The 23,543-nt window shown below is 44.5% G+C and overlaps 1 protein-coding gene across 1 annotated transcript in view; it reads right to left on the bottom strand.

The window, feature by feature from the left end:
• The window catches only part of DIS3L2 (DIS3 like 3'-5' exoribonuclease 2), a 356,721-nt gene that overhangs the window by 203,501 nt on the left and 129,677 nt on the right, over positions 1 to 23,543 (bottom strand). The window contains exon 10 of the mRNA XM_027875294.1: positions 429 to 602. Within this exon, the coding sequence (XP_027731095.1) occupies positions 429 to 602 (174 nt within the window). The remainder of the gene's footprint in view (positions 1 to 428; positions 603 to 23,543) is intronic.

Here is a 23,543-nt window from a genome sequence, read left to right as displayed (position 1 = left end):
GGGCTAATAACTCCTTCCTTACTCAGGTCGGTCATTTGCAAAGCAATGCCACAGACATTATCTCCTTGGATCCACCCAAGAAACCTGGCAGCCACACAAGGCAGATAGTGTTGCCTCCCACCCAACGGGATTTGTTTTGTTTTTTTTTTAATAGGGAAATGAAAGGAAACTCAGAGAACTATGATCTCATTTGAGCCTGGGTTCTAGGTCCCAGAATACAGCGTCTCTTGCTGCAAAGCAATCCTCCTAATTGAGAGGAAAAGAAACAGAATGGTCTATATATATCTGTAATAGATATTGGCTGAACTGAACTGAATTAGGGTGGGGTTAGGCAGGGAGCAGTGAGAACCAGGCATCTTCAGGCACTGGGGTTGGGGGCAGAGAGGAAACAATCATTACAAAGAGAAAGAAGAAGCCAGGGAGTTTACCTTAAATCTCTTCTCTTGGTGAACTCTGCAGGTGGGATAGTCCAAGGCAGGCACTGAGGGAGGCATTCCAGAACTTCTGGGGAGAAATCAGAGAAATCCACACCATACTCCATCAAGATGCCCTCCGTTTCAGGTTCGATCTCACCAGCCTGGCCCAGGCTCTTAGCCAGATGCCTATGGACAGGATACAAGGGAAACATGGGTCATCAGGCAGCAAACGAGGACCACGTGAGCTAGGCTCATCCTCCTTTTCTAGATGTGGAATAAAACATGCCAAGTCCCCTCACGATCCAGTCATTCTCAACAGAACCAAGGTCACCAAAGGTCTGGCCCTCACCCAAGGGATTCAAAGCCCATCCCAGGATGTGAACCTGTGCTTATTCTAAGAGGTAGACTCCCAGAGCATCTCATTTGAGGAGCCTGAGACCCAGGAAAGGGAAGGGCTCAAGGTCACAGAGTAAGAGAATTAAAAACCACATCTCCTGCCTCTCAACCTGATGCTCTTTCCACTTCTTCATTCTAGGGCAGAGGTATTAACTGAGAGTCTGAGAACTTGGATTAAAAAAAATTTTTTTTCTAATATATCTGGCTTCCTTTGTATCCTATCGATTTTATCTTATACATTTAAAAGCATTCTTCTGAGGACCATGGGCTTCACCTGATGGCCCAAGGGTCCATGACACAAACATCATCTAAGGATAATGTTACTAAGCCGTATTGTTTGAGATCTCTCAACCTGAAAAATGGGCCCAGATCCTTCAACTGGATATAAGATACCCACAGCTGCTTCTCAAGGAAATTTCAAAATAGCTTGTGCTAAAGGCTCTGTGCAAAAATGTCTTTCTCTTCCATGCTCCACACGGCCATGCCACACCTTTGGAAAGGTCCCCGTGCTTCCAGTTGGCTCATCAATAGTAAGTGTAAGAGAGACCAGACCCATGAGCTGGGCCTCTAGATGGGATCTGATGATGATAATATGCAAAACTGATTCCGACAACTGCTGCCATGCAGTCCTGCATCTCCTCTCACGTGACTCCTTGCACTGGATAGCTGTCACCCCCATGACCCATGCTCTCTAGTCACCCAACCTTTGCTCAGGTCTGGGGATTCCTCCTCCCTGGTGAAATACCATCCCATCCTTTAAAACTCAACTTGAATGCCACCATGTCCACGAAGGCAGCTTGACTCTCAAAACCTACTCAGACTTGCCAGAGAACTTGACTTTGTTTACACACGATGTTAAACGTGGTCACCATCTGTGCTGAGTTTTTGTCTCTCCCAACCAGCCACAAAATTTCATCAGAGCAGGGGCTGCACTGTCTTCTATGAACTTTGCTTTTTCACCAGCACCCTTCACAGTGCTCATAACTTCACCCTGCTCATAACAGGTTCTGAATAAATTGCTATTTTTGCCCAGAATGATGTCTAGTCCCAAACACCACACTTCACCTTCCCCCACATCTTGTAAGTGGGGAGCTTGAAAGAAAATTTAAATGTGGGATTTTATGTTTCTTTCTATTAAATTTAATCTTATCAGATTCAGTCCCTCATTGTAGCTTGTCAAGATTACTCGGAATACAAATTCTGTTCTCCAGCATCTTGGCCAAACCCACCAGAATGCCCCCAAATACTGCTCAGAAGATGCTTTATCATCGCTTTCCCTCTTTCTTCCATTGTTTCAGCCTCTTTTCCAGTCAGGTTCCTTGGAGGAAGCAGCTTTCCCTAGACCACCCACCTCTGCCCTCAGGCAAAATTAAAACCCAGCCATTTTTGCCAACCAAAGAAATCCAGCTTTCTTTGGCAAATTGGGAGAGATAGCCAAGGAGCTTGAATAAATGAAACCTTCACAGAGAAAACAAAGGAAAACCAAACCCAAACCCTTATACTCTTTGTCAGAGGACTGGAACCTGTAAGAGTTAAGACTTTTCCCATGATTTCTATTAATCTACCTAGCATTCACATTGAATCATCAAATTTACATTGAGTAACTGTCAAAAGAAATATAATTTCCCATTAGGAAACCTTGGATCAGCACACTTTTTCTTGGTGAAGCTCTGTAAAGGCTTTGTAAAGGCTCTGTCATTTTAAGCCTGATCTTCATTAATCCAAGCTGGCAGTCTCTGCTCTGCCCTCCAGCTCCCAAATGGAGGAGCATTCTCATTCTGCTTTTCACAGTGAGTCCCTTACATTCTTCTTGGATAACTGACAACCCTGGCTCCTTTTCATGTTTTATCACACCCTTCCAAGCTCATTCGGGTGAGGGGGAAGAGGTCCTTTGCTTAGACAAATGAGTTTTGCTTCTAGCAGGCCCTCCTACAGAATCTCTATCTAGAACCTGGGCAAAGCACAGAAAGGATTTCCAAGTCCAGTGAGCGGCTTCTTCGTCAGTGCTGCATGCTAGGACAAAGAAAGACTCTGCACACCCTTCTTCACACACAAAGTACACACAAAATCTCCGTGGTTCCTTCATGGTATCTGTCTCACAAACAGTCAGGCCTTTAGCAGCAGGGTCTTGTTCCTGGCACTAATTCACTAGGAAGATCCCATGCCTTATAAACAGCACCTAATGTTCTAGTTTCTCTATTCAACAGGTCAATGGCTCAAGCAATCAATCAGTCAATTATCTATATGGAATCTACTATGGGCCAAGCAGAGGCAAACATGCAGCAGTGCCTCCCCTCAAGAAGCTTACATTCTATCAGGGGAAACCACATATTTGAAGATCACCATATACCAAAAACACAAAAAAGCACAAGGACATGAGGCTTTGGCTTCTCTGGGAATTGCCTTCATGAAGACTACAACCCACCTGCAACTTCGTACACAGCCTTCTACTTAGAAGGGGGATAAAACTTGCAAGTTCTCTATGAAGGCTGCAAAGGGACAGGGGAGAGCAGGGCTTGAAATCTCTGATAAAGATGAGGAATTGTGATACAATAACGTGATGTGTGTATGAAAATCTGAAATAGAAGTTGTGAAGGCTCCAGAAAAGAGTTTTCTTCAGTCCATGGGCTAAATAAATGATTCAACAGCTACATCTCCACGACTTGCTGGGTTACTGAGAACCAAGCCAGCATACCAGGAAAGTGCCTTACCATAGGGGAGCATCCAGGATTCCCATTTCTGAGCATCTATCCCCTCTGCATCCCCCAGAGAAGGTGTGGACCTCTCCTAGGGTGAGGCCATCACTCAAAGCAGGAGCTGGAATGTCAGAGTGGGAGGAATTCCTGTCTCCTCACCTTCCAACACCCCGATCATTATATTGCATGAAGCAAGAATCGGACACTGGTAACCTCTACACTACTCTCTTTCTTTTTTCTGTACTAATAGTATTCACATACTAAACCAAAATCATAAAAAACCAAGGAAAACCATATAAATGTCCTCACTTAAACCCACTGCAGGAACACGAAGATCCCGGCCTGGCTCCCAGCCTCCCTCTGTGGTGCTGAGGTTGTTCAAGGCTTCAGGGCAGTGGCAGCAGCTGGGAAGCTTGACCATCCATCCCCAGACCTATCCAGGGGCCAAGCACTGAGAGGCACACCAACAGGTCATTCCGGAGGCCAGGATTCCAATGCATCTACCTGGTTTCTAAGGATTCCTGCCCTCAGCCACAAACCCCCCCCCCCCCCCCCCGATTCAGCTCCAGAAGGAAATGTCTCCTTCTCTGAACTACACGAGGAATGTCTGCCCTTGGCTCAAGGTTTCCTGCTGGCTGAGCCTGCTTAGAAATGTCTATAGCTGATTCGGTGCAGTCCAGCTCAGTATTCTACCTAACCAAGATTGCAATCCTGAGTTCCAAAAGATACCTGCCATCAGGGTAGCAGGTCCCCTGACTGATCCCTCAGCTCTCTTTCCTTCCTCTCTCGTAGACTAGCCATCAAATGAAGAGAAGTCTTTTCCTGGGCCCAGGAAAGCACTACTTAAATAACCAAAGGAAAGGTCAGGAAATCAAAAAGATCTCATCAGCCTACACAATTTGGCACTGTGGTCAGAGCACCACACTTGGGATTCGAGAGGGTTCAGATCTGAAATCTCAGCTTGGACACTAATCCTATGACTTACAGTCACCAAAACTCTGAGAACCTCCTTTTCATTTGTAAAGTGGGGATCATAACAGTCACACTACCTAGCTCACAAGACTGTTGTGAGGAATTGCTTTATAAACTTGTTTTATGGGAACATGATTTATCATCATTAGCTCACAAACTTCCTAAAATAGCTAGACTAGGTAACATGCCCTTGGGCAGACCCTGTCATGATTCCCCCAATATCTGAGAATAAAGTGTTCTGACCTGACCCAAGAAGATAATGAAATCTTTATTCCCAGAACAGCACACCAGGAGATCTGGGTCAGGCACTCTAGGCAAACTGAGAAAGGACTTTTCTTCTCTCATCTCCCTTATCCTTCACAACAAGCAGATGGCCTAGTCTCTTTTTCTAGTTTTTTCTTTTTTTAGTTGTATGCCCAATTCATTGATCTCCTCTTTTTCTATTTTATTTATGTAAGCATTTAGAGATATAAAACTTCTCCTAAGAACTGCTTTTGCTGCATTTCTAAGTTTTGGTATGTTGTCTCATTATTGTCACTCTCTTGAATGAAATTATTGATTGTTTCTATGATTTGTTCTTTGACCCAATCATTTTTTAGGATTATTTAGTTTCCAATTATTTTTTAGTCTATCTTTCCATGGCCCTTTGTTACATATAATTTTTATTGCATCATGATCTGAAAAGGATGCATTTAATATTTCTGCCTTTCTGCATTGGATTGTGAGGTTTTTATGGCCTAGTACATGGTCAATTTTTGTGTGTGTGCCATGTACCACTGAGACAAAAGTATATTCCTTTCTATCCCCATTCAGTTTTCTCCACAGGTCTATCATACCTAACTTTTCTAATGTTCTATTCACCTCCTTAACTTCTTTCTTGTTTATTTTGTGGTTAGATTTATCTAGTTCAGAGAGGGGGAGGTTGAGGTCCCCCACTAGTATAGTTTTGCTATCTATTTCTTCCTGTAACTCCCTGAACTTCTCCTCTAAGAATTTGGATGCTATACCATTTGGTGCATATATGTTTAGTAATGGTATTACTTCACTGTCTATGGTGCCTTTTAGCAGGATGTAGTTTCCTTCCTTATCTCTTTTGATAAGATCTATTTTTGCGTTTGCTTTGTCTGAGATCAGGATTGCTACCCCTGCTTTTTTTACTTCAGCTGAAGCATAATATATTTTGCTCCAGCTTGTTACCTTTACCCTGTATGTGTCACTCTTTTTCAAATGTGTTTCCTGTAAACAACATATTGTAGGATTATGGTTTTTAATCCACTCTGTTATAAACTTCCATTTTATGGGAGAGTTCATCCCATTCACATTCCCGGTTATGATTACTATCTGTGTATTTTTCTCCATCCCTTTTCCCCTGTTTATGCTTTTCTTTCTCCTTTCCCCCCCTCACTAGTGTTCTGCTTTTGACCACCTCTTGCTTCAGTCCCACCTCTTTTCTATTATCCCTTTCCCTTTTCTTCCCCTTTACCCTTACTGCTTCTTCCCTCCCTTCTATCCCCCCTCCCTTTTCTTTCCCCTTTCCCCTCCTACTACCTATAGTACAAGTTAGATTTCTATACCTCACTGGTTATGTCATTCCCTTCTTGAGCCAAATCTGATGAGAGTAAGGTGCAAACAATGCTCATCCCCCTCCCTTCCTTACCTCGGCTCTAATAGGTTTTTGTGTCTTTTCCTGTAATATAATTTACCCTTGTCTGCCTCCTCCTTTCTCAGTACATTTTCTTAGCTCAGACTAATCCACTTACTTGGATCCATTTAACCCACTTGATTAAATTTTTTTTTCTCATTACATCAAAGTCAACTTATATCCACCCCCTTTACGTACACTCCTTTAACATAGTATAATAACAATACAGTTCTCAAGAGTTGCAAGTGTCATCTTCCCTTTTAGGAATGTAAACATTTCGCCCTTATAAACAACATATTGTATCTTTCTGTCCCATTTGCCTTTTTATGTCTCTCTTGAATCTCATACTTGAAGATCAAATTTTTTGTTGAGCTCTGGTCTTTTTATCAGGAACATTTGGAAGTCCCCTATTTCGTTGAATATCCATCTCCTTCCCTGAAAAATCACGCTCATTTTCGCTGGGTAGTTAATCCTTGGCTGCATTCCAAGCTCCTTTGCCTTACGGAATATCATGTTCCATGCCCTACGGTCTTTTAATGTAGAGGCTGCAAGGTCCTGTGTAATCCTGACTGTGGTTCTATGATATTTAAATTGTTTCTTTCTGGCTGCTTACAGTAATTTCTCTTTTATCTGGTAATTTTGGAATATAGCTATTATATTCCTTTGGCGTTTTCAATTTGGGATCTCTTTCAGGCGGGGTGCGATGGATTCTTTCTATAGTTATTTTACCTTCAGGTTCTAGGACTTCAGGGTTTTCCTTTATGATTTCCTGAAGGATACTGTCCACGCTCTTTTTTCATCATGACTTTCAGGTAGGCCTATAATTTTTAAATTGTCTCTCCTGGATCGATTTTCCAGGTCAGCTGTTTTACCCATGAGGTATTTTACGTTCTCATCTATTTTTTTATTTTTTTGTTTCTGTTTGACTGATTCTTGCTCTCTCATAGAGTCAATAGTTTCCATTTGTTCAATTCTAGTTTGTAACATACTGTTTTTTTCTGTTAGATTTTGTACTTTCTTCTCCAATTGGTCAATTTCATTTTTAAGGGATTTATTTTCTTCATTGTACAATTAGCCAATTGTGCTTTTAAAGGACTCCTCTACCTCTCTCATTTGACTTTTAAAATCCTTCTTGAGTTCTTCTAAGAAGCCTTTTTGGGCTTCTGACCAGCTCATATTCCCTTTTGATGTTGCAGATGTGCGTTTGATGACAGTGTTGTCCTCTTCAGAATTTCTGTCTTGATCTTCACTCTTCTCATAATAGGAATCTATAGTATGTTTCTTTTTACTCATGGTGCTTCTTTATTCCCTGGCCTTTAAAGAGATTAAGCTCTCCTGCTGGGGAGCAGAGGGCACCGACCCAAGCCCCTTGTGTTGGAAGCCTAGGTCTTGGTCACTGGCTTTGTGTGCTGGGGCCTCTTAGGTTGGCAATTGGAGGCTGTAGGTTTCTGGCAGCTTATCTGGTGTTGGGCTGGAATCAGCAAGGCTGGGACTTTCAGGTAAATCTAGGTTGCCTGCTTTTCCTTTCCTTTAGCTTTCTTCAGCTCTTTTTAGATGGGTGCTGCAGGGTGTTTATCTGCCTGGGGCCCCCTGCAGTGCTGCCTCCCTTATTTCTGTTGAGGTACTGGGAGACTTTTTTGCTGCAGAATGCCGAGGCACCTGGTGGTTTTCTGAGCTGGTTTCCACGGGTTCCTCCGCCCTCACTGAGGCACTCGGAGGTCCAGCTGTTGGTGTTTGCCTGCTCAACCACCTGGGCTTCGGGATCTCCTCCTGGTTGGCAGTTGGAGGCTGTAGGGTTCTGACAGCTTACCTGGTGTTGGGCTGGAATCAACAAGGCTGGAACTTTCTGGCACCTCTAAGTTGCTTTCTTCATCTCCTTTCAGACAAATGCTGCAGGGTGCTTATCCACCTGGGGCCCTCTGTAGTGACGCTTCCCTTATTTTTGCTGAGGCACTGGGAGACCCATTTGCTGCAGAATGCCGAGGCACCAGAATCTCCTCCTGGTGTGCTAAAGTGGGCCTTTCCACTAGCTGGCTGGGTGACTCCCGGTTCCGTACTGCTCCCCTTCCCCCAGGCCCCCAGAGGGGCCTTTCCCGTTAATCCCTGTAGCTCCCTGGGCTCCTGCACTGCTGCACCCCGTCTTTCTTCCGGTTCAGCTGTTCCAGGGTTTTTTCTGGGGTGACATTTTCTGGGTTTTCAGAGGTTGACGGGAAAGGTGAGAGCGACGACCTTTTCACTCCGCCATCTTGGCTCCAGATGGCCTAGTCTCCCACTTTGCTGAGAAGACACAATCTCACCTACTCTGAGTTCTCTTAAACAACCCCCTTTTCCTTTTCCATTCCTCAGAACTTCTCAGCATCCTCTTCCCTCTGCTCACACAGTAAAGGAGATGTTCTGTTCCTATTAATGAGTTAGGATTCTCCCTGATCCTTGTTCCCATTCCCTGAAGAGAAAGTAGCAGTAGAGGCGGCTGGAGAGGAGGGAGGGAAGTAAAACAGGGCCTTTCCTGAAACAAGTGTTCTGGGAGGGGCAGTCACAGGCCAGCAGGAGCGTGGGATGCACAGGCAGAAATTCCTCCAGGGCTTGACCTCTGATGAGGGTACTAGGCAGCTGGAGGAGGAGGTAGGGGGCAGGAGAACAGGCCGCTGCTGATCAGAGGTGATTCCTCACCCCTCCAACTGGATCCTCTTGTCCTGTGACTTCAGAAACATCAGACTCTCTATCCCTTCACTAAACGCTCTATTGCTGGCTTCTCTCCTTCCAATCTTTATAATGGGAGTATTCCCAACGGGTCATCTTTTCTTTCTCTCTTCACTCTCTCCCATGGCAATCTCATCCATTCCCATGATTTCAAAGACCCTCCCTATTATGATAATTCTCTCTATAAATATTTCTGGTATCAGTCCCTCTTCTGAGGTCCACTCAGGATCCTCAATTGCCTTCACAGTTTCACCTTTATATTCCATCAGCACTTCAAGCTCAAATGATAGTCTAAAATGAAGCTCTTTCTCTTTCCCCTTAAATTTGCTCTTTCTTCTAAGCTCAATACTCTGGTGCCTTAGGTCTCTTTGGTGGAAGTGATTTTGAATACTTTCTTCTACCTCACCTCTTACACATAATTGGGGGCCAAATTCCAATGAGTCCTCACAATACCTCCATCTGGCTCAGGCTCTCTGTTTCCACTGTCATCACTTCAAAATAGGCCCTCCTTACCATGACCATGGTCATAGACTATGGCAATAACCTTCTAAGAAGTCTTCCCATCCCCACTTTCTCCCCCATTCAATCCATACTTTATATTGCTACCAAAAATAACTTTTCTTATGCCACCAAACTGGTCACGTCTTTCAAGGAGTTCTTCTCTGCAGTATTTTTTATGCTTCTTTTACCAAGCTATTCCTTCTCTTTTCAGAATTTTCTTGCATAACTCACATTTCTTTTCACAGATTTTCCTCTACCACTCTTGGTTTTTAAAATCATTTTTTCTTTTTTTAAATGTCTTTATTTAGCTATTCCAAGAATCCACATTTTTCTCTGAGGCTCTGCTTCTAAGTGTTTTCACACTGTTCTGATCTTGAGCTTCCCTGTCACCATGGCAGCTTTTTATGATCAGGTTCTTTTTTGTCATTTGCTCTTTTTACAGACTACTTCTTGACCTTGATCTTGATGTTAGAGTTGGGCTCTGCTCATGGAGTGGGGAAAGGGGGCTGTTCAGGGACTGACCCAAGCTTCTGCTTATTTTGCACTGCTATTTTTAGAACCAGTTTGGGGGGGGGGAGGTCTGTTAAGTTTTCAGTGCTTTGTATGATCAAGGGAGAGATGTGGTCATTGCTCTTCTGCCTACACTCTGGTATCTGGGTACCCAGGAAGGGCTTATACCCCCTTGTGACCTCAAGTGCTTCCCTCCACCCTGGCACCTTGACCCAGAATAGGTAATGGGCAATGGAATTGTCAAACAGTAACCCTGGTCCCGTGCCCAGTGCCAGTACAGGGGTCCCCAGTTTATTGTTTGTCCTTCATTTTCAAAGAGGACAAAATAACGTCACAAGGTGATGTCTCAACGCATGCCTGAAATGGATTTAAGTGAGGCAGAGCTGCACAAAGCTGTCAGCCTCCCTTCCTCTTCCAGAGTCATCAAAGTCCTGTGGCAAGACAAAAGTCAGGATAAGTGCTGACGGCCTGGGATGCAGCGGATGACCTTGGTGTCTTCAATGTCTGACCAAACTCTAAGCCTTCCACGTTACCCACTCCAGCCACCTTCACAGCCATTGGAACAAACTGTTCTCATCTGCCCATTCCACTAAGAGATGTCTTCATAGGGTAGGTGGAGTAGATGCCCCCATAACTCACTGATACCTTTGTGGTCTGCTGGTTACCCTCAACCTGGGTTAGCCTGTCTGCTGAGACAGTTTTACCGGAGTGTGGTCATTGTGCATGCTATAGCTGTTGGAGCCACAGGTGAGAGTTGAGGGCCAGGTGCACACCAACGGTGGATGAGCAGTCTTGAAAAGGGCTCACACCAGAGGTATTAGTCCTCCTTGAAGACCCATACACCCCTAGCACATAGCAGACACTTAATAAATGCATGATTCCTTCTTTCCAAGGGAGAAAAGTTTCTTTTGAGAATATAACCACTAGTACCAGCAAAGGGTAGTAAATAAGACCATTCACTCAACTACAAGAGGACTTAAACCTGGTTTTAATAATTTACTAATAGATAAAATAAAAGGATGTGGTTATTTTAACCTTGACAATGGGGGCTTCACATGCCAGGAAAGACCTGGGTTAATTACAGACAGAGATGTGCTGGAGCCAGCTTGGACTGACTTCTAAGACCAAGTTGTTAAATTTTCAGTCTGACCATTTACACCGGACAAATCAACAAACACTACAAATCCAAGGAGAGGTGATTTGTTAATTAACTACTCTAGATTTTGAAAAGTAATGGGGAAAATGTTAATAATGCAGATTAATCTTTAATTCCAAAGAGCTGATTGTTGAACATTTACCAGTAAGACACTAGTTACAGAACTCACAGCAGAGTGCATGAAAAATATAGACAGCTCACCAACATTCCTTAGAGACCTATACAGCTAGGTAGGGTTTTCTCTACCCAAGCAATCCAAGCAGCCTCTCCTAGCTGCCCTGAGGGTGTCTCCTTCTCCCCAACAGAGTCCAATCCCCTTCCCGTTTCTAGATAGCGAGAGCTCCCAAAACAGCTGCTGCCACTGCTGTCACCGCCACCTTCCAGGCCCCCAAACAGCCCCCATTCCAATGTTACAGACCTCCATAAGCAACACGAAGGGAGGGGCTGCGTTTCACCAGAGTTGTACATCTGACTCAGTTCCTGCCACAGTACTCTGCATACAGTCCTGACAACAGTCTGTGAGCAAATGATCCACCAAGATAGTATGCCATATATTCTAGGATACAACAACAGAGACAAAAAACATCATCCTACAAATTAAGAGAAATCCTAAAACTGCCCAAAGATGCCCATTTTTGTTCATTCTACCCAGTCCAAAATCTAACTATGTGAAGAGTTTAATTCTCCCCTTTATAATACAGCTTATAATGAGAATCAGGGTGATTAGGGTCTAAGCTGACAAAGACAACTAAAAGTCTCCATAAGAGCCTCCAAGATGAAAGCACTAATTGCTGGAACATCAGGCCGCTGAGGCTTTTTTCATCACACAAAACGTGTTAAATTCTCCCTTCAGGGTCCGTGTTACAGTCAAACAGAAGGCTGCCGTGGTTATCTTTCGGTTCTTTGCCCATGGCCATATTGTTTTTAAATGGGTCTCTGGGATAAGTGACTGGAGTTCGGGCAGAATGGAAACAACTGCTCTGACCCCTAAGCCTTTATTGCAGAGGACAGGGTTCAGGGCAGGCAGGCAATCAGCAGCCATCTAGCTCAAGCCCTTTTTGCATATCATGAACCTGAGACCCAGAAAGGTCACAGAGGTCACTGGAAGCAGAGCTGGGATCCAACCTTGCCTAACTCCTTAACCCAACATTCTTATACCACTCTCCTTGTTAAATCAACAAATCAATAACCATTTATTAAGTACTTACTACGAGCCAGGAACTGTACTAAGACCTGTCCTCAAGGAGCTGACATTCAAATGGAGGAAACAGCATAGAAAATGAAGGAAATAACATAGATAAGTGTATATAAAAGAGGGTAGATAGAGGGCAGTCTTGGGTGGGATGGCACTGGCAGCCGTGGGGCACAAGAATAAACTCCCTGAGGAGGTGCAGCCAGGGATTCAAAGACTCGCAAGTGAGGACAGAGAGCGTTGAGGCATGGCAGACCAACCAGTGCAGAGGCAAGAGACGGGGCAGAGAAAGAGGAAGTGGGCCAGTGAGGCTGGAGCAAAGAATATGCTGAGGTGAACAACTGGTTAGAAGAGTAGAAATATGGGATGGGGATAAGCTGACAAGAATCAGGGCCCCTCAGGGCTCTGGCCTGGCCCTCTTCTCTTCTCCCTCTACGCTGCTTCACTTGCAGACCTCACCAGCTCCCATGGCTTTAATGACCATCTCCAGGCTGACGATTCTCCAGTCGACCTCTCCTGCCCCAACTCCTCTGCCGACCTCCAGCCTCACACCACAGCTGCCTTTCAGACATCGTAAACTGGATAATCAGCAGACGTCCTACACTAACCACGTCCAACCCAGAACTTATTCGAGTTCTCCTAAACCCCGCCCCCGTGTCACCTTCCCTTTTACTATCGAGGGCACCCCCATCCTCCTGGTCCCCCGAGCTCACAACCTAGGGGTCATCCAAGACTCTTCACTCTCTCTCACCACACTCCTGCCATGTCCAATCTAAGGCCAATGCCTGTGATTTCACCTCTGCAGCTTCTCTCAAATCTGCCTCCTCCGACAATGACCCCACCCCGGCGCAGGCCCTCATCACCTCTTGCCTGGATTATTACAGTAGCCTGTGGGTGGGTCTGCCTGTCTCAAGGCTCTCCTCACTCCAGTCCACTCTCCGTTCAGCCTCTAAAGAGACTTTGCTGAAGTATAGGCCTAACCATGTCAGCCCTCTCCCCTACTCAATAAACTCCAGGGGCTCCCGATTGCCTCCAAGATCAAATACAAAATGCTCTGTTGGCATTCAAAGCCCTTCTACTTTTCTAGGATTCTTCCACCCTACTCCCCAACACACATTCTTCAGTCCAGTGACCTCAGCCTCCTGGCTGCTGCACCAAGACCTTGTATCACTCAGCTCTGTGCCTTTTCTCTGGCTGCCCCTCCCCAGGCCTGGAACACTCTCCCTCCTCCACTTCAATGACTGACCTCTCTGGCTGCTTTGAAGTCCCACCTTCTACAAGAAACTTTTCCCAACCCCTCTTAATTCTAGCAGGCACTGAATAAATGTTGACTCACTGACTGACTGAATGTTTTACTCCACTAGGTGAACTCTGTAATCCAGCTATCCTGGCTCAGCTTCTTGAACCATCTGCCGGCCCTGTTCTTCACAGTGGCCGTCCCTTTCACGTCTCCTCTTAGTTTCTCTGCTCCCTTTGAGACTCAGCTCAAATCCCGTCTCCTTCACGAAGCCTCCCGGGCCTCCACGGTTGCTAGTGCCTTCCCCTCTGATCTATACATATATCACGTCTGTCACTAGTCCCCCAAGCCTGTAATGCTATCTCTCCTCCAAGCTGTCAACCAATAGTCATATGGAAAAATACTCTAAATCACTTATTATTAGAGAAATCCACATTAAAACGACTCTGAAATGTCATTTCATACCCATCAAATTGGCAAAGTTTACAAAAGATGAAAATGACAAATGCTGGATGGGATGTAAGAAAACAAACACACTAACACACTGCTGGCAGAGGGGTGAACTGGTCCAGCCATTCTGGAAAGCAATTTGAAACGATACCCCAGTGATTAAACAGTACACACCCTTTAACCTAGCAAAACTGCTACTAAGTCTATACTCTAAATAAATCAAAGGAAAAGGAAAAGGACTGCTTCATTTGCAAAAAAATATTTGTAGCAGCTCTTTTTATGGTGGCAAAGCATTGGAAACTGAGGGGATGCCCAATAATTGTGGAATGTCTGAACAAGCTACCGTACGTGAACATGATGGAATACTACTGTGCTATAAGAAACGATGAGGGGAGGAGCAGCTAGGTGGCGCAGTGAATAGAGCACCAGCCCTAAAGTCAGGAGGACCTGAGTCAAAATCCGGCCTCAGACCAAACACTTGACACTTAATAGCTGTGTGACCCCGGGCAAGTCACTTAACCCCAATTGCCTAAATAAATAAATAAATACATACATACATACATACATACATACATACATACATAAGAAATGATGAAGGGGATGGCCTCAGAAAAACCCGGGAAGACTTGTATGAATGTATGCAAACTGAAGTGAGCAGAAGCAAGGGAACAATTTGTACAATAACAACAATATTGTGAACAACTCTGAAACACTTAGGAACTCTGATCAAGCCAATGAGCAATCACGATTCCAAAGGACTGACTGACTCACGGAGAAACCTCCCGATAAGAGAACTGATTAAATTAAGAGTACAAAATTAACAAGAGTACACATTACAGCATCTTTCTGGCATTACTAATGCAAAAATTTATTTTACTTGACTATACATATTTGTAACAAGTTTTGTTTTCCTTACTATCTTAATTAGGGGAGGAGTTTACAGGGAGAGACTTTGGAACTGAAAATAAAATAAAACTGAATTTAAAAAATAAATACAAATTGAAAATTAATGGGGGTATTTTACCCAAACCAATTTATATATTCAATGCCATCCCAATTAAATCATCAAAAAAAAAAAGTTTTTACTGAATTAGAAAAAATAATAACAAAATTCATTTGGAAAAACAAAAAGTTAAGAATACCAAAAGAAAAATGAAAAAAGGTGTAAAGGAAGGAGGGTTAGCAGTACCAGATCTTAAACTACATTATAAGGCAGTAATCATCAAAACTATCTGGTACCGGCTAAAAAATAGAAAGGTAGATCAATGGAATAGAGTAGACATACAATTTATAGCAGCAAATAAACACAATAGCCTTATATTTAACAAGTGCAAAGACTTAAGATTTGGGGATAAGAATTCATTATTTGGTAAAAATTGTAGAGAAAACTGGAAAGGGACACTATTTTACCAAGGCAAGGTCAAAATGGATTCATGACCTAGATATAAAGAGAAATTCTACAAGAAATTTTACAGACTTTATGGGTAGGTGAACAAATTATGCATAAATAAGACAGAGAGAGAGACAGCAAAATTAAGTCTAAAATGGATAATTTTTTATATTAAATTAAAAAGTTTTTGTACAAATAGGACAATATAGCCAAGATTAGAAGGAAAGCAGAAAATGGGGGGGGGGGCAGATTATATAGTTTATCAGATAAAGGTCTAATATCTAAAATATAGAAAGAACTTTGTCAGATACATAAGAATAAGAGTCATTCCCCAATTGATAAATGATCAAAGGATATGAACAGGTCATTTTTCAATGAAGAAATCAAACCATTTATAGTCATACTAGAAATGCTCTAAATCACTGTTGACCAGAGAAATACAAATTAAAACATATCATTTTACACCTACCAGATTGGCTAAAATGATAGAAGAGGAAAGTGACAAACGCTGGAGAGGATGTGGAAAAACTGGGACACTAATTCACTGCTGATGGAATTGTGAACTGATCCAAGCATTCTGGAGAACAAGCTGGAATTATGCCCAAAGAGTTATTAAACTACCTACACCCTCTGGCACAGCAATATCACTATTTGGTTTATTTCCAAAGACGATCAGGGGAAAAGAAAAAGAAAATAAATGGAGAAAACAATATGTAAAAAACTAGTTACATATAGGAGAGATAGGGAGTAGATGGAAGGTAATTAGAAAGGGAAAGGTAGTACCAGCTGGCTGGGCCAGAGTCCTGCGAGAGCAGACCTGGAGCCAAGTCCTAAAGGAAACCAGGGAAAACTGAAGTGAAGATGAGGGGGCTAAGAATTTAGATGGAGTGCAAGGTGCAAGTAAGTCAGTGTAGCTGAACTATCAAATGTGCATAGCGAAGTCAAGTGGGATAGCCTTGGAAAGGTAGAAAGAAGCCAAGTTGGGAAGGCTTTTCACTGCCAAAAAGAAAACTTTTTATTTGATTTGAGAGGAAATGGGAAGCTGCTGTACCTCACTGAGGAGTGGTCTGGCATGGTCAGAGCCTTGCTTTTAAAAAATCACATTGGCAGCTAAATGCAGGATGGACTAGGATGAGGAGAGAGGACACCAGTGAGAAGGCTATTTCAGGGGGCCTAAACTAGGTTCATGATGGGATAAATGGTGAGAAAGAGCTATTGTGAAGTAGAAATGACCCAATCTGGCATTTGTAAAGCAAGTGAGAGATGAGACAAGGTGAACCTAGATTGTGAACCTGGGTGACCGAGGCCCTTAACAGTGATGAGGACGTCTGGAAGAGGGCTGGGTTTGGGGAGAGTCAGGAGGGGAGCAATGAGTTTTGTTTTGGATACACCGAGTTTGGTGTGCCTCAGGGACACATCCAGTATGAAATATCTAATAGGCATTCAGTGATGTAGGACTGGAACCCAGGAGCAAATGGGCCCCAGCTGACAGGAAAGGGGGAGATGGTTGCAATGGGTGGTGGAGAGCCAAGAAGGCTTCGAATGCCTGCTATGGAAAATGAGACAGTTGGGCTAGCAATGCTGCTGAGATTAGTTAAGATAAGTGTGTAGTGGCCTCAATCGGCACGGTTTCATGATTTCCACCAGATCCGTTCAACAGGGCGTAAACAGGAGCGAAAGAGGCAGACGGTGAAAAGTAATCTGGGATGGGAGTTAATAAGAGGAGGGATAATTCTAACAGAGAGGAGAGTGGAGGATTGAGCTGATTCACCAAGAGGTTAAAATAAAGAAGGAGTGCAGCCAGTCTGGGTGGGAACAATGGCCAAGGAAAGACGAGAGAGCAAGTTAGAATGAGGACAAAGAGCAGGGATGGGGTCATAAGGCATAAAGAAAAGTAGAATGATAAATGATTGATCTAATAAAGAAATTCCAGAGTTCATGGACAGAGACGTGTGGGCAGTAGCAAGATGAAGCGAGATGACCATTTCTGTGTGGAGACAGAGTACACTGAAAAACCAGGAAGTTGGAGTATTGGAGTAGGCATGAATATGTCTGTGGAAGTTTCCCAGGATTAGGATGCAAGAGAGAGAGGAGAGTGAGGAAGGCAAGTGTTCACTGGGGTTTAGAGTGGATGGTGACTCTGGTACCACCAGGGGCCAGAACACTAAGCAGACAGAGGAAGGCAAAAGCAGTAACTGATCCGCCACACACAACAACAGGGAAACTGGGTGCTTTGGGCCAGAGAAAGAAGGAAAGAACAGAAAAGGGTCTTCCTTGGTCTTCCAGGAGCTCATATTCTGGCAAGCTTTCCTCTCAGATTCCATTCTGAGTCAAAGGAATCTGGCTATGTTTGCTGAAACTACAACACGGCTCATAAGGACAGAAGGATACTTTGGTTACGGTTTCCAGCTTTGATGGAGAAGTCAAAGCTCCTATTAACAGTAATTAACATTTATTTTACAAGGTTCCAGAGAACATTTTCTATTTAAATAAATGTGCTCCAGACTTTCACTGGAGAGAGATCTGATGTCCACCAAGGCAGAGAGGTTTCTTGAAGAACACAGAAATCTGATGGATCAGCATGGGAGCAGCGACTGCATATGGAACTAGAGACTCCTATTGAACTGGGGCTTGGCCCTCATGCTACTCCAAGGCTACCACCTTCTCCTAGGCTCTGTAGAAGCCACCGAACAGCATTACAACCCACCAACGAGCTCATTCACAGGCATATGTCTGCCACATGGAAAAAATGCTTCTTACAGCTCAGTTAGGTTTCAGTTTAAACTCACTGGGTTTCTTCTAAACAAAGCTTTCCTTTGCATGGGCTAAAGGTCACATTACCCGGTTTCCACACTGTCCTCAGGCCTTTCTGCTTCGGGGCAGAGAGAAGCACAGAAGGTTAGCAGAGCACCGTCTCTCAGCAGGGACGTAGAGGAGGAGGAAGAAAGCATCTTTCAGAACTCCGACATGCTTTCCTTTGGGTGCTCTGTGGCTGTTCATCCCAAAGGAACTTGCAGACTAAGACCTGAACCCTCAGAAGTAAAATCCATGAAACTGATGGAAATCCCCCATCTGGATCACAGCACTTGCCTCATCACGAGCAAGGGCCTAGAATACCAATGCCTTGTATTCTGAGATGTTTGCTCTCCACATCTGCACGGCTGGTGTTAGAGGGGAGAGGGGCAGGGACAAAGCAGTCACTCACAGCTGCCCATCCCTTTAGATCTGTTAACCCTCTGTACTGCAAGGGCTGTACCAACCGTGTACTGAGCTGGCTTACTGGACCTTTCCTTGCAACCCACTTCATCCAGGCATGTCTTCAAGGAACTCAAGACAGGGAGAAAGAGGAACACTGTTCCTTCCAGAAACAGCCTGCAAAAGTTAGGCAGGCCACTGTGATCTGATTACCCAGATGGTAACTCCTCATTCTATAATGAGCAGCAAGCCTGCACATCCGCAATAGTATTTAACTGAATAAAATAGAAACAACAGACTTAGGACAAAGGAAGCTTTTCTCCTCATAACATCATAAAGTGTTTTAATGTTTCTACAAATATCTCCCTGATTTGTTACCTGACCATGGGAATGGCTGCTGGTCTCACCTGGAAAAGCCTTTCCCAGTCCACTCCTTCAGGCCCACTTCTTTATAGCTGATACAAGATGAGAAACTCACTTTTTGGGCCTGTTCCACGGGATACAGATGTCTGTGACACTGCTGAGGTGACAGCCAAGTGAAAAATGAAGAGGAAGCCCCCGGGGGAGGAAATCCTACAGAGCCGCCTCCCACCCCAACCCGCCCCAGATGGCAAAGTCACCAGGGATGGGCCCTACCTGGAGAAGAGGAAGAAGAAGGGAACTTAGAGTGGCATTTTTTGTCTGTTGGTTTGTTTGTTTTGGAAAAACAAAGGGACTGGCCTTTCTTCGTCCTCTCTCAGATTCTCCTTGGAAAGGATCTGTTTCCCCTAGAAAAGAAACTTTTGGCAAGACCGTTACAGCTACCGCTCATCATCAGGACCCAATACTCCAGAACGTGCTCACTCACAGGGTCAGAAAGCATTTTGTAAACGCACAGAAGAAAGCAGGAGGCAAGTCCCTGACAAACAGATGAAGCCCAACTTCATCCCAACCCAACAACTTCAAAAATAACACGTAAGTTTGGTGGCCGCTTGGAGGGAGAAGAAAGCTGGACGTGCCTTCTTGCTGCTTTGGGTATGGAGATGCGCATTTCAACCCATGTCTGTTGGGATCAAACTGCCGAAGACAGGTACTGTTTTACTCATGGCAAACAGACCAAACAAAATAGTCGTACACAGTCCTTTCAAGCAAAAATAGGTCTAGATCAAAATTTCTTAGTCTTTTTTCTACTGAGGGCCCTTGGGCAGACTGGTGAAGCCTACGGATCCCTTCTCAGGTTTTCATTACAAAGGAAATAAAGTTTGCTGAAAGACAGTGACCAAAGTAATTTTTAAAAACAGTCCATAGATGCCAAAAACAAACCCATAACAACTCGGCGCTAGACAAAAGTATGACATAATTAAGCAGTACTGTCAAACAATGTGGCATGGCATTAGCGCCAAGCTGGCAAATACAGCTCACAGAGCCAGTCGGCCTCGAGCCTCGAGCCTCTCCACTCCAAGGCATCCTCCACTCAGCTTTCCAAATGATCCTCCTAAAGCGCAAGTCCCTCCATGTGACCCTCCACTTCATTCAAGTCCGAAGGCTTCACATAAGCTCCAGGATCATTGGTACTCAGAGCCCTTCCTAATATGCCACCTCCCCAACACCCCCCAGAAAGCCCTTGCTGATCTTCATCGGCCTTCCTGCCCCACATTCTCTCTGGAGCAGTGAGCCCGGCCTCCTGGCTGCTCCTCACACCAAGACCCTCCATCTCCTGACTCCAGGCACGGGCCTGATTGACCTTCATGCCCGGGATGTTCTCACTCCTGAACTCTACCTCTTGCCTGCCCTCTCTTCCTCCAAGTCCCAGCTCAAATCCCACTGCCTCCAGGACACCTTTCCTAATGCCCCTTAATGCTACTGCCTTCCCTCTACTGTTTATCTCCAATTTAGTGTGTGTGCGTGTGTGCGTGCGTGTGCGTGCGTGTGTGTGTGTGTGTGTATGTGTAGATATTGTTTGTGCACAGTTGTCTCCATGTTGTCATTCCCACTGGTCTTTTGCCATTCTCTGTACACCCCCAGGTTCAGCACAGTGCTTGGCACACAGTGGGCACTTAATAAATGCTTTATTATCTGGTCATACTGCATACATGCTGATTTCCACAACTACTGGCAATGCACACAGCATTCTCATTTTGTTGTTGTTAGCTTTAACCAAGAGACGAACTTCTGAGAGGCTCTTAAAGGAAAGCAAGATACTAAAAGACAAGAAATAAGTAAACTGATATTTCAAAATTAAGGCATTACAACAGAGAATGCAGCAAAGACAGAAAATGAGGAAAGGAGTGGCAAGGCAGAGTTTAGAGGCCACAGAACAGGGAGAGTGAGACAGTCCGTTATCTAAGGTGAAAGACGTAAATGTGAGACCAAGAATTCGGGATCTACTATTAGGGGAATGGACCGGATCAAGTGTCCTGCTTCAGCTCTAAAAGTCTGTGGCTCGCACCAGAATATGTTTGAAGCGGAGACTGGAAACAATGACCTTGCCAGTAGAGTTCAAGACAAATGTCCAATACAGAAATGACAGAGCCTGGCCTGTACCCCACCCCCACCCCACCCCCTCCATCCCTTCTATCCCTCTCCAACAGGGTTAAGTTCTCATCAGCCACCAGGGGGCACTGAAAAGCTGTTCTCCAGGAGCCCCGCCCCAGCCCAGCAAACTTTTCCTACTTAACCCAACCCTTGAATTCATGTTTGGTCAGCGACACTGTCATCCCACTATGCCCATCATGGAGAGCAAAATGGTGAAACCCAGTGGCAGGACAGTTACTGCAATGAAAAGCTTTCTCCCCTTAGAGACCTCATTCTTCCAACAAATACCACTTCTCCCCAAGGCTGACATCACCCACCAAGGATAAACAGAGTAAGTTCTCTACCCATTCAAGTTGATGCATTGAAATAAAGGGCGTGCTTAGTGGAGGGAAGTTGTCATGGGAGAAACGAGGGAGAAGCCTTCACTGATCGTGAAGAATCGAAGCCAGAAGACAAGCTCCACCTTCGGTCTCCCCTTGAGTCAGAGTGAGGCCGTGGTCACAAACATGAGAAAAGCAGGAGAGCCACCCAAAAATGGAACACACGTGACAGGCAACATTCGAGCAGAGCCATGTCCTGGCAGGGCACAAGGGCTGAGGTACTGACTCTGACTTGTGACCTAGAGCATGGAAAATGGGGAGATTGCTCATCTCTGGACAAACTATACTAGACAGGGGCATGTTCTTCCTTCTGTCTTACTGAGGGTCAACTGACCGTCCAATCACAACCTCTACTCTTACCTGCTATTATCTTTACTCAGAGAACGCACGGTGGTGAATGTGAGGAAAGCGCTTCAAAATGCACACTCCACATGTTACTGCCTCATGGACCCATGAAATACAGCTTACCACAAACCATACACCTGAGTACCACAGAGTGGTATAAAAAAAAGTTTATTTTTTTAAAACAATCAACGAAAGATGAAAAGGTACAAAAGAGGCACAAAAATATTTATAGGAGCTCTTTCTGTACGAGTAAAGAACTGGAAACTAACTGCTCATCAGCCAACAATTATGGTGCCTGAATGTAATGGAACAACACTGTGATGGAAGAAAAGATGCAGGGCACGGTTTCAGAGAAACCTGGGAAGACTTCTCTGCACTAAAGCAGAAGGAAGGCAGCACAACCAGGAGGACAATTTATTATAGTAACAACATGACTGTAAAAACAAACAAGTTTGAAATGCTTCTGAACTCGGATCATAGCAATGACCAGCCACCAGTCCAGAGCACCCACTCTCCAACATACGTCCCATCTCTTGACAAGAGGCACTAGACTCAAGGTGCAGAGGGAGACAGGGTTGTTTTTTTTAACATGGACAATGCAAATTTTTTTTTTTGCTTCACTAGGCATACTTGTTACAAGGGTTTTGGTTTCTTTCTTTTACAATGAAAAAGGGTTAGATTTCAATGGTGGGGGGGCAGGAGGGAAAGAAGATGGATTTTCATTCATTAGAAAAATTAAAATTTAAAACTATGTGCATTTATGCCAAGTTTCTTCCATTTTACCCACACACACACACACATTGTGCTGCAGACAGGGGTGCACAATGAGTCTAGCTTTGTTTATATATGGGTGCATGGGCCAACCAGAGAGTACCATGAAGGACAAGTAGCACATGAAATTGAGGAAGGAATAGAAAGACAGAGCACAGAGCATAGGTGACGGTACAGAACACCAGCGCTGCCCAAGACAACTTGCTCACAGGAAAAGCGTGCCCAAACACGTGTATACACATGTGCTCTGGTCATGTTCCTTCCTCTCTCTGCCACTACCACCACCATCAAAAACTGACAAAGCCAAATGAGGAAAGCCCAGTTGTCAGAACTCCCCAAAAACACCTCTATGATTCAGCACAGGCTCCCAATGCACTGGGTGCAGCCTGGAGATTAGCAACAGACACCCCAATTGAAAAGGCTACAGGATCCCCCAAGGTTAAGCAGCTTGATCTTGAAAGAAAAAAGCTGCACTGGAAATTCATCATTAATATCACTGAACTCTCATAACTCACTTAGTATGATTTTCATGAATGTTTGGTGAATGAATTAAGGAAGTTTACTTCTCAAGAGAGATTTTTAAACTCCCTTACCCAGAGAAACAGAATTTCATTAGAAAAAAGGCCAACATCCATAATAGTTCACTTTCAATGTTCCTTTCTCAGTAGATAAGGAGGACAAAAAGCAAAGCTGACGTCCTTTTTCCATCAGCCCCCTTCGCCCATTATCTACTTCAAACTCCCATCCAAGAAGGTTTCCCACCGAGAACTCTGGGTGGAAATAACCTCAGAGAGCCTTTCAAGCTTTCCCATCCAGGCACTGGGGAAGGCTTCCTGACCACACCCTTACCACTCAAACCCTTGTGAAACAGCTACAGCAGAGATGCACAATGGGACCTGTCAAAAGGACAGATAAGAGAGAAGCCTGCACCTCCTGGGCTGCCCCCCTGCCCAGCCCAACAAATTTCCTTTCTCTTTGCCAAGCCCAGTGCTCCTGGGACATCAGGAGAAACCGAAAGGCAGGGTCACCATCAGCTCCTGGCTCGGAGGGCAAGAAAGGGACTGCCCAGAGCAAGCCCAT

The sequence above is a fragment of the Vombatus ursinus genome, unplaced genomic scaffold (assembly GCF_900497805.2).
Source record: "Vombatus ursinus unplaced genomic scaffold, bare-nosed wombat genome assembly UNPS02014808.1, whole genome shotgun sequence".
NCBI lineage: Eukaryota > Metazoa > Chordata > Mammalia > Diprotodontia > Vombatidae > Vombatus > Vombatus ursinus.
Note: the sequence above shows the minus strand (reverse complement) of the source record. Positions and strands in the feature narration are given on the sequence as shown.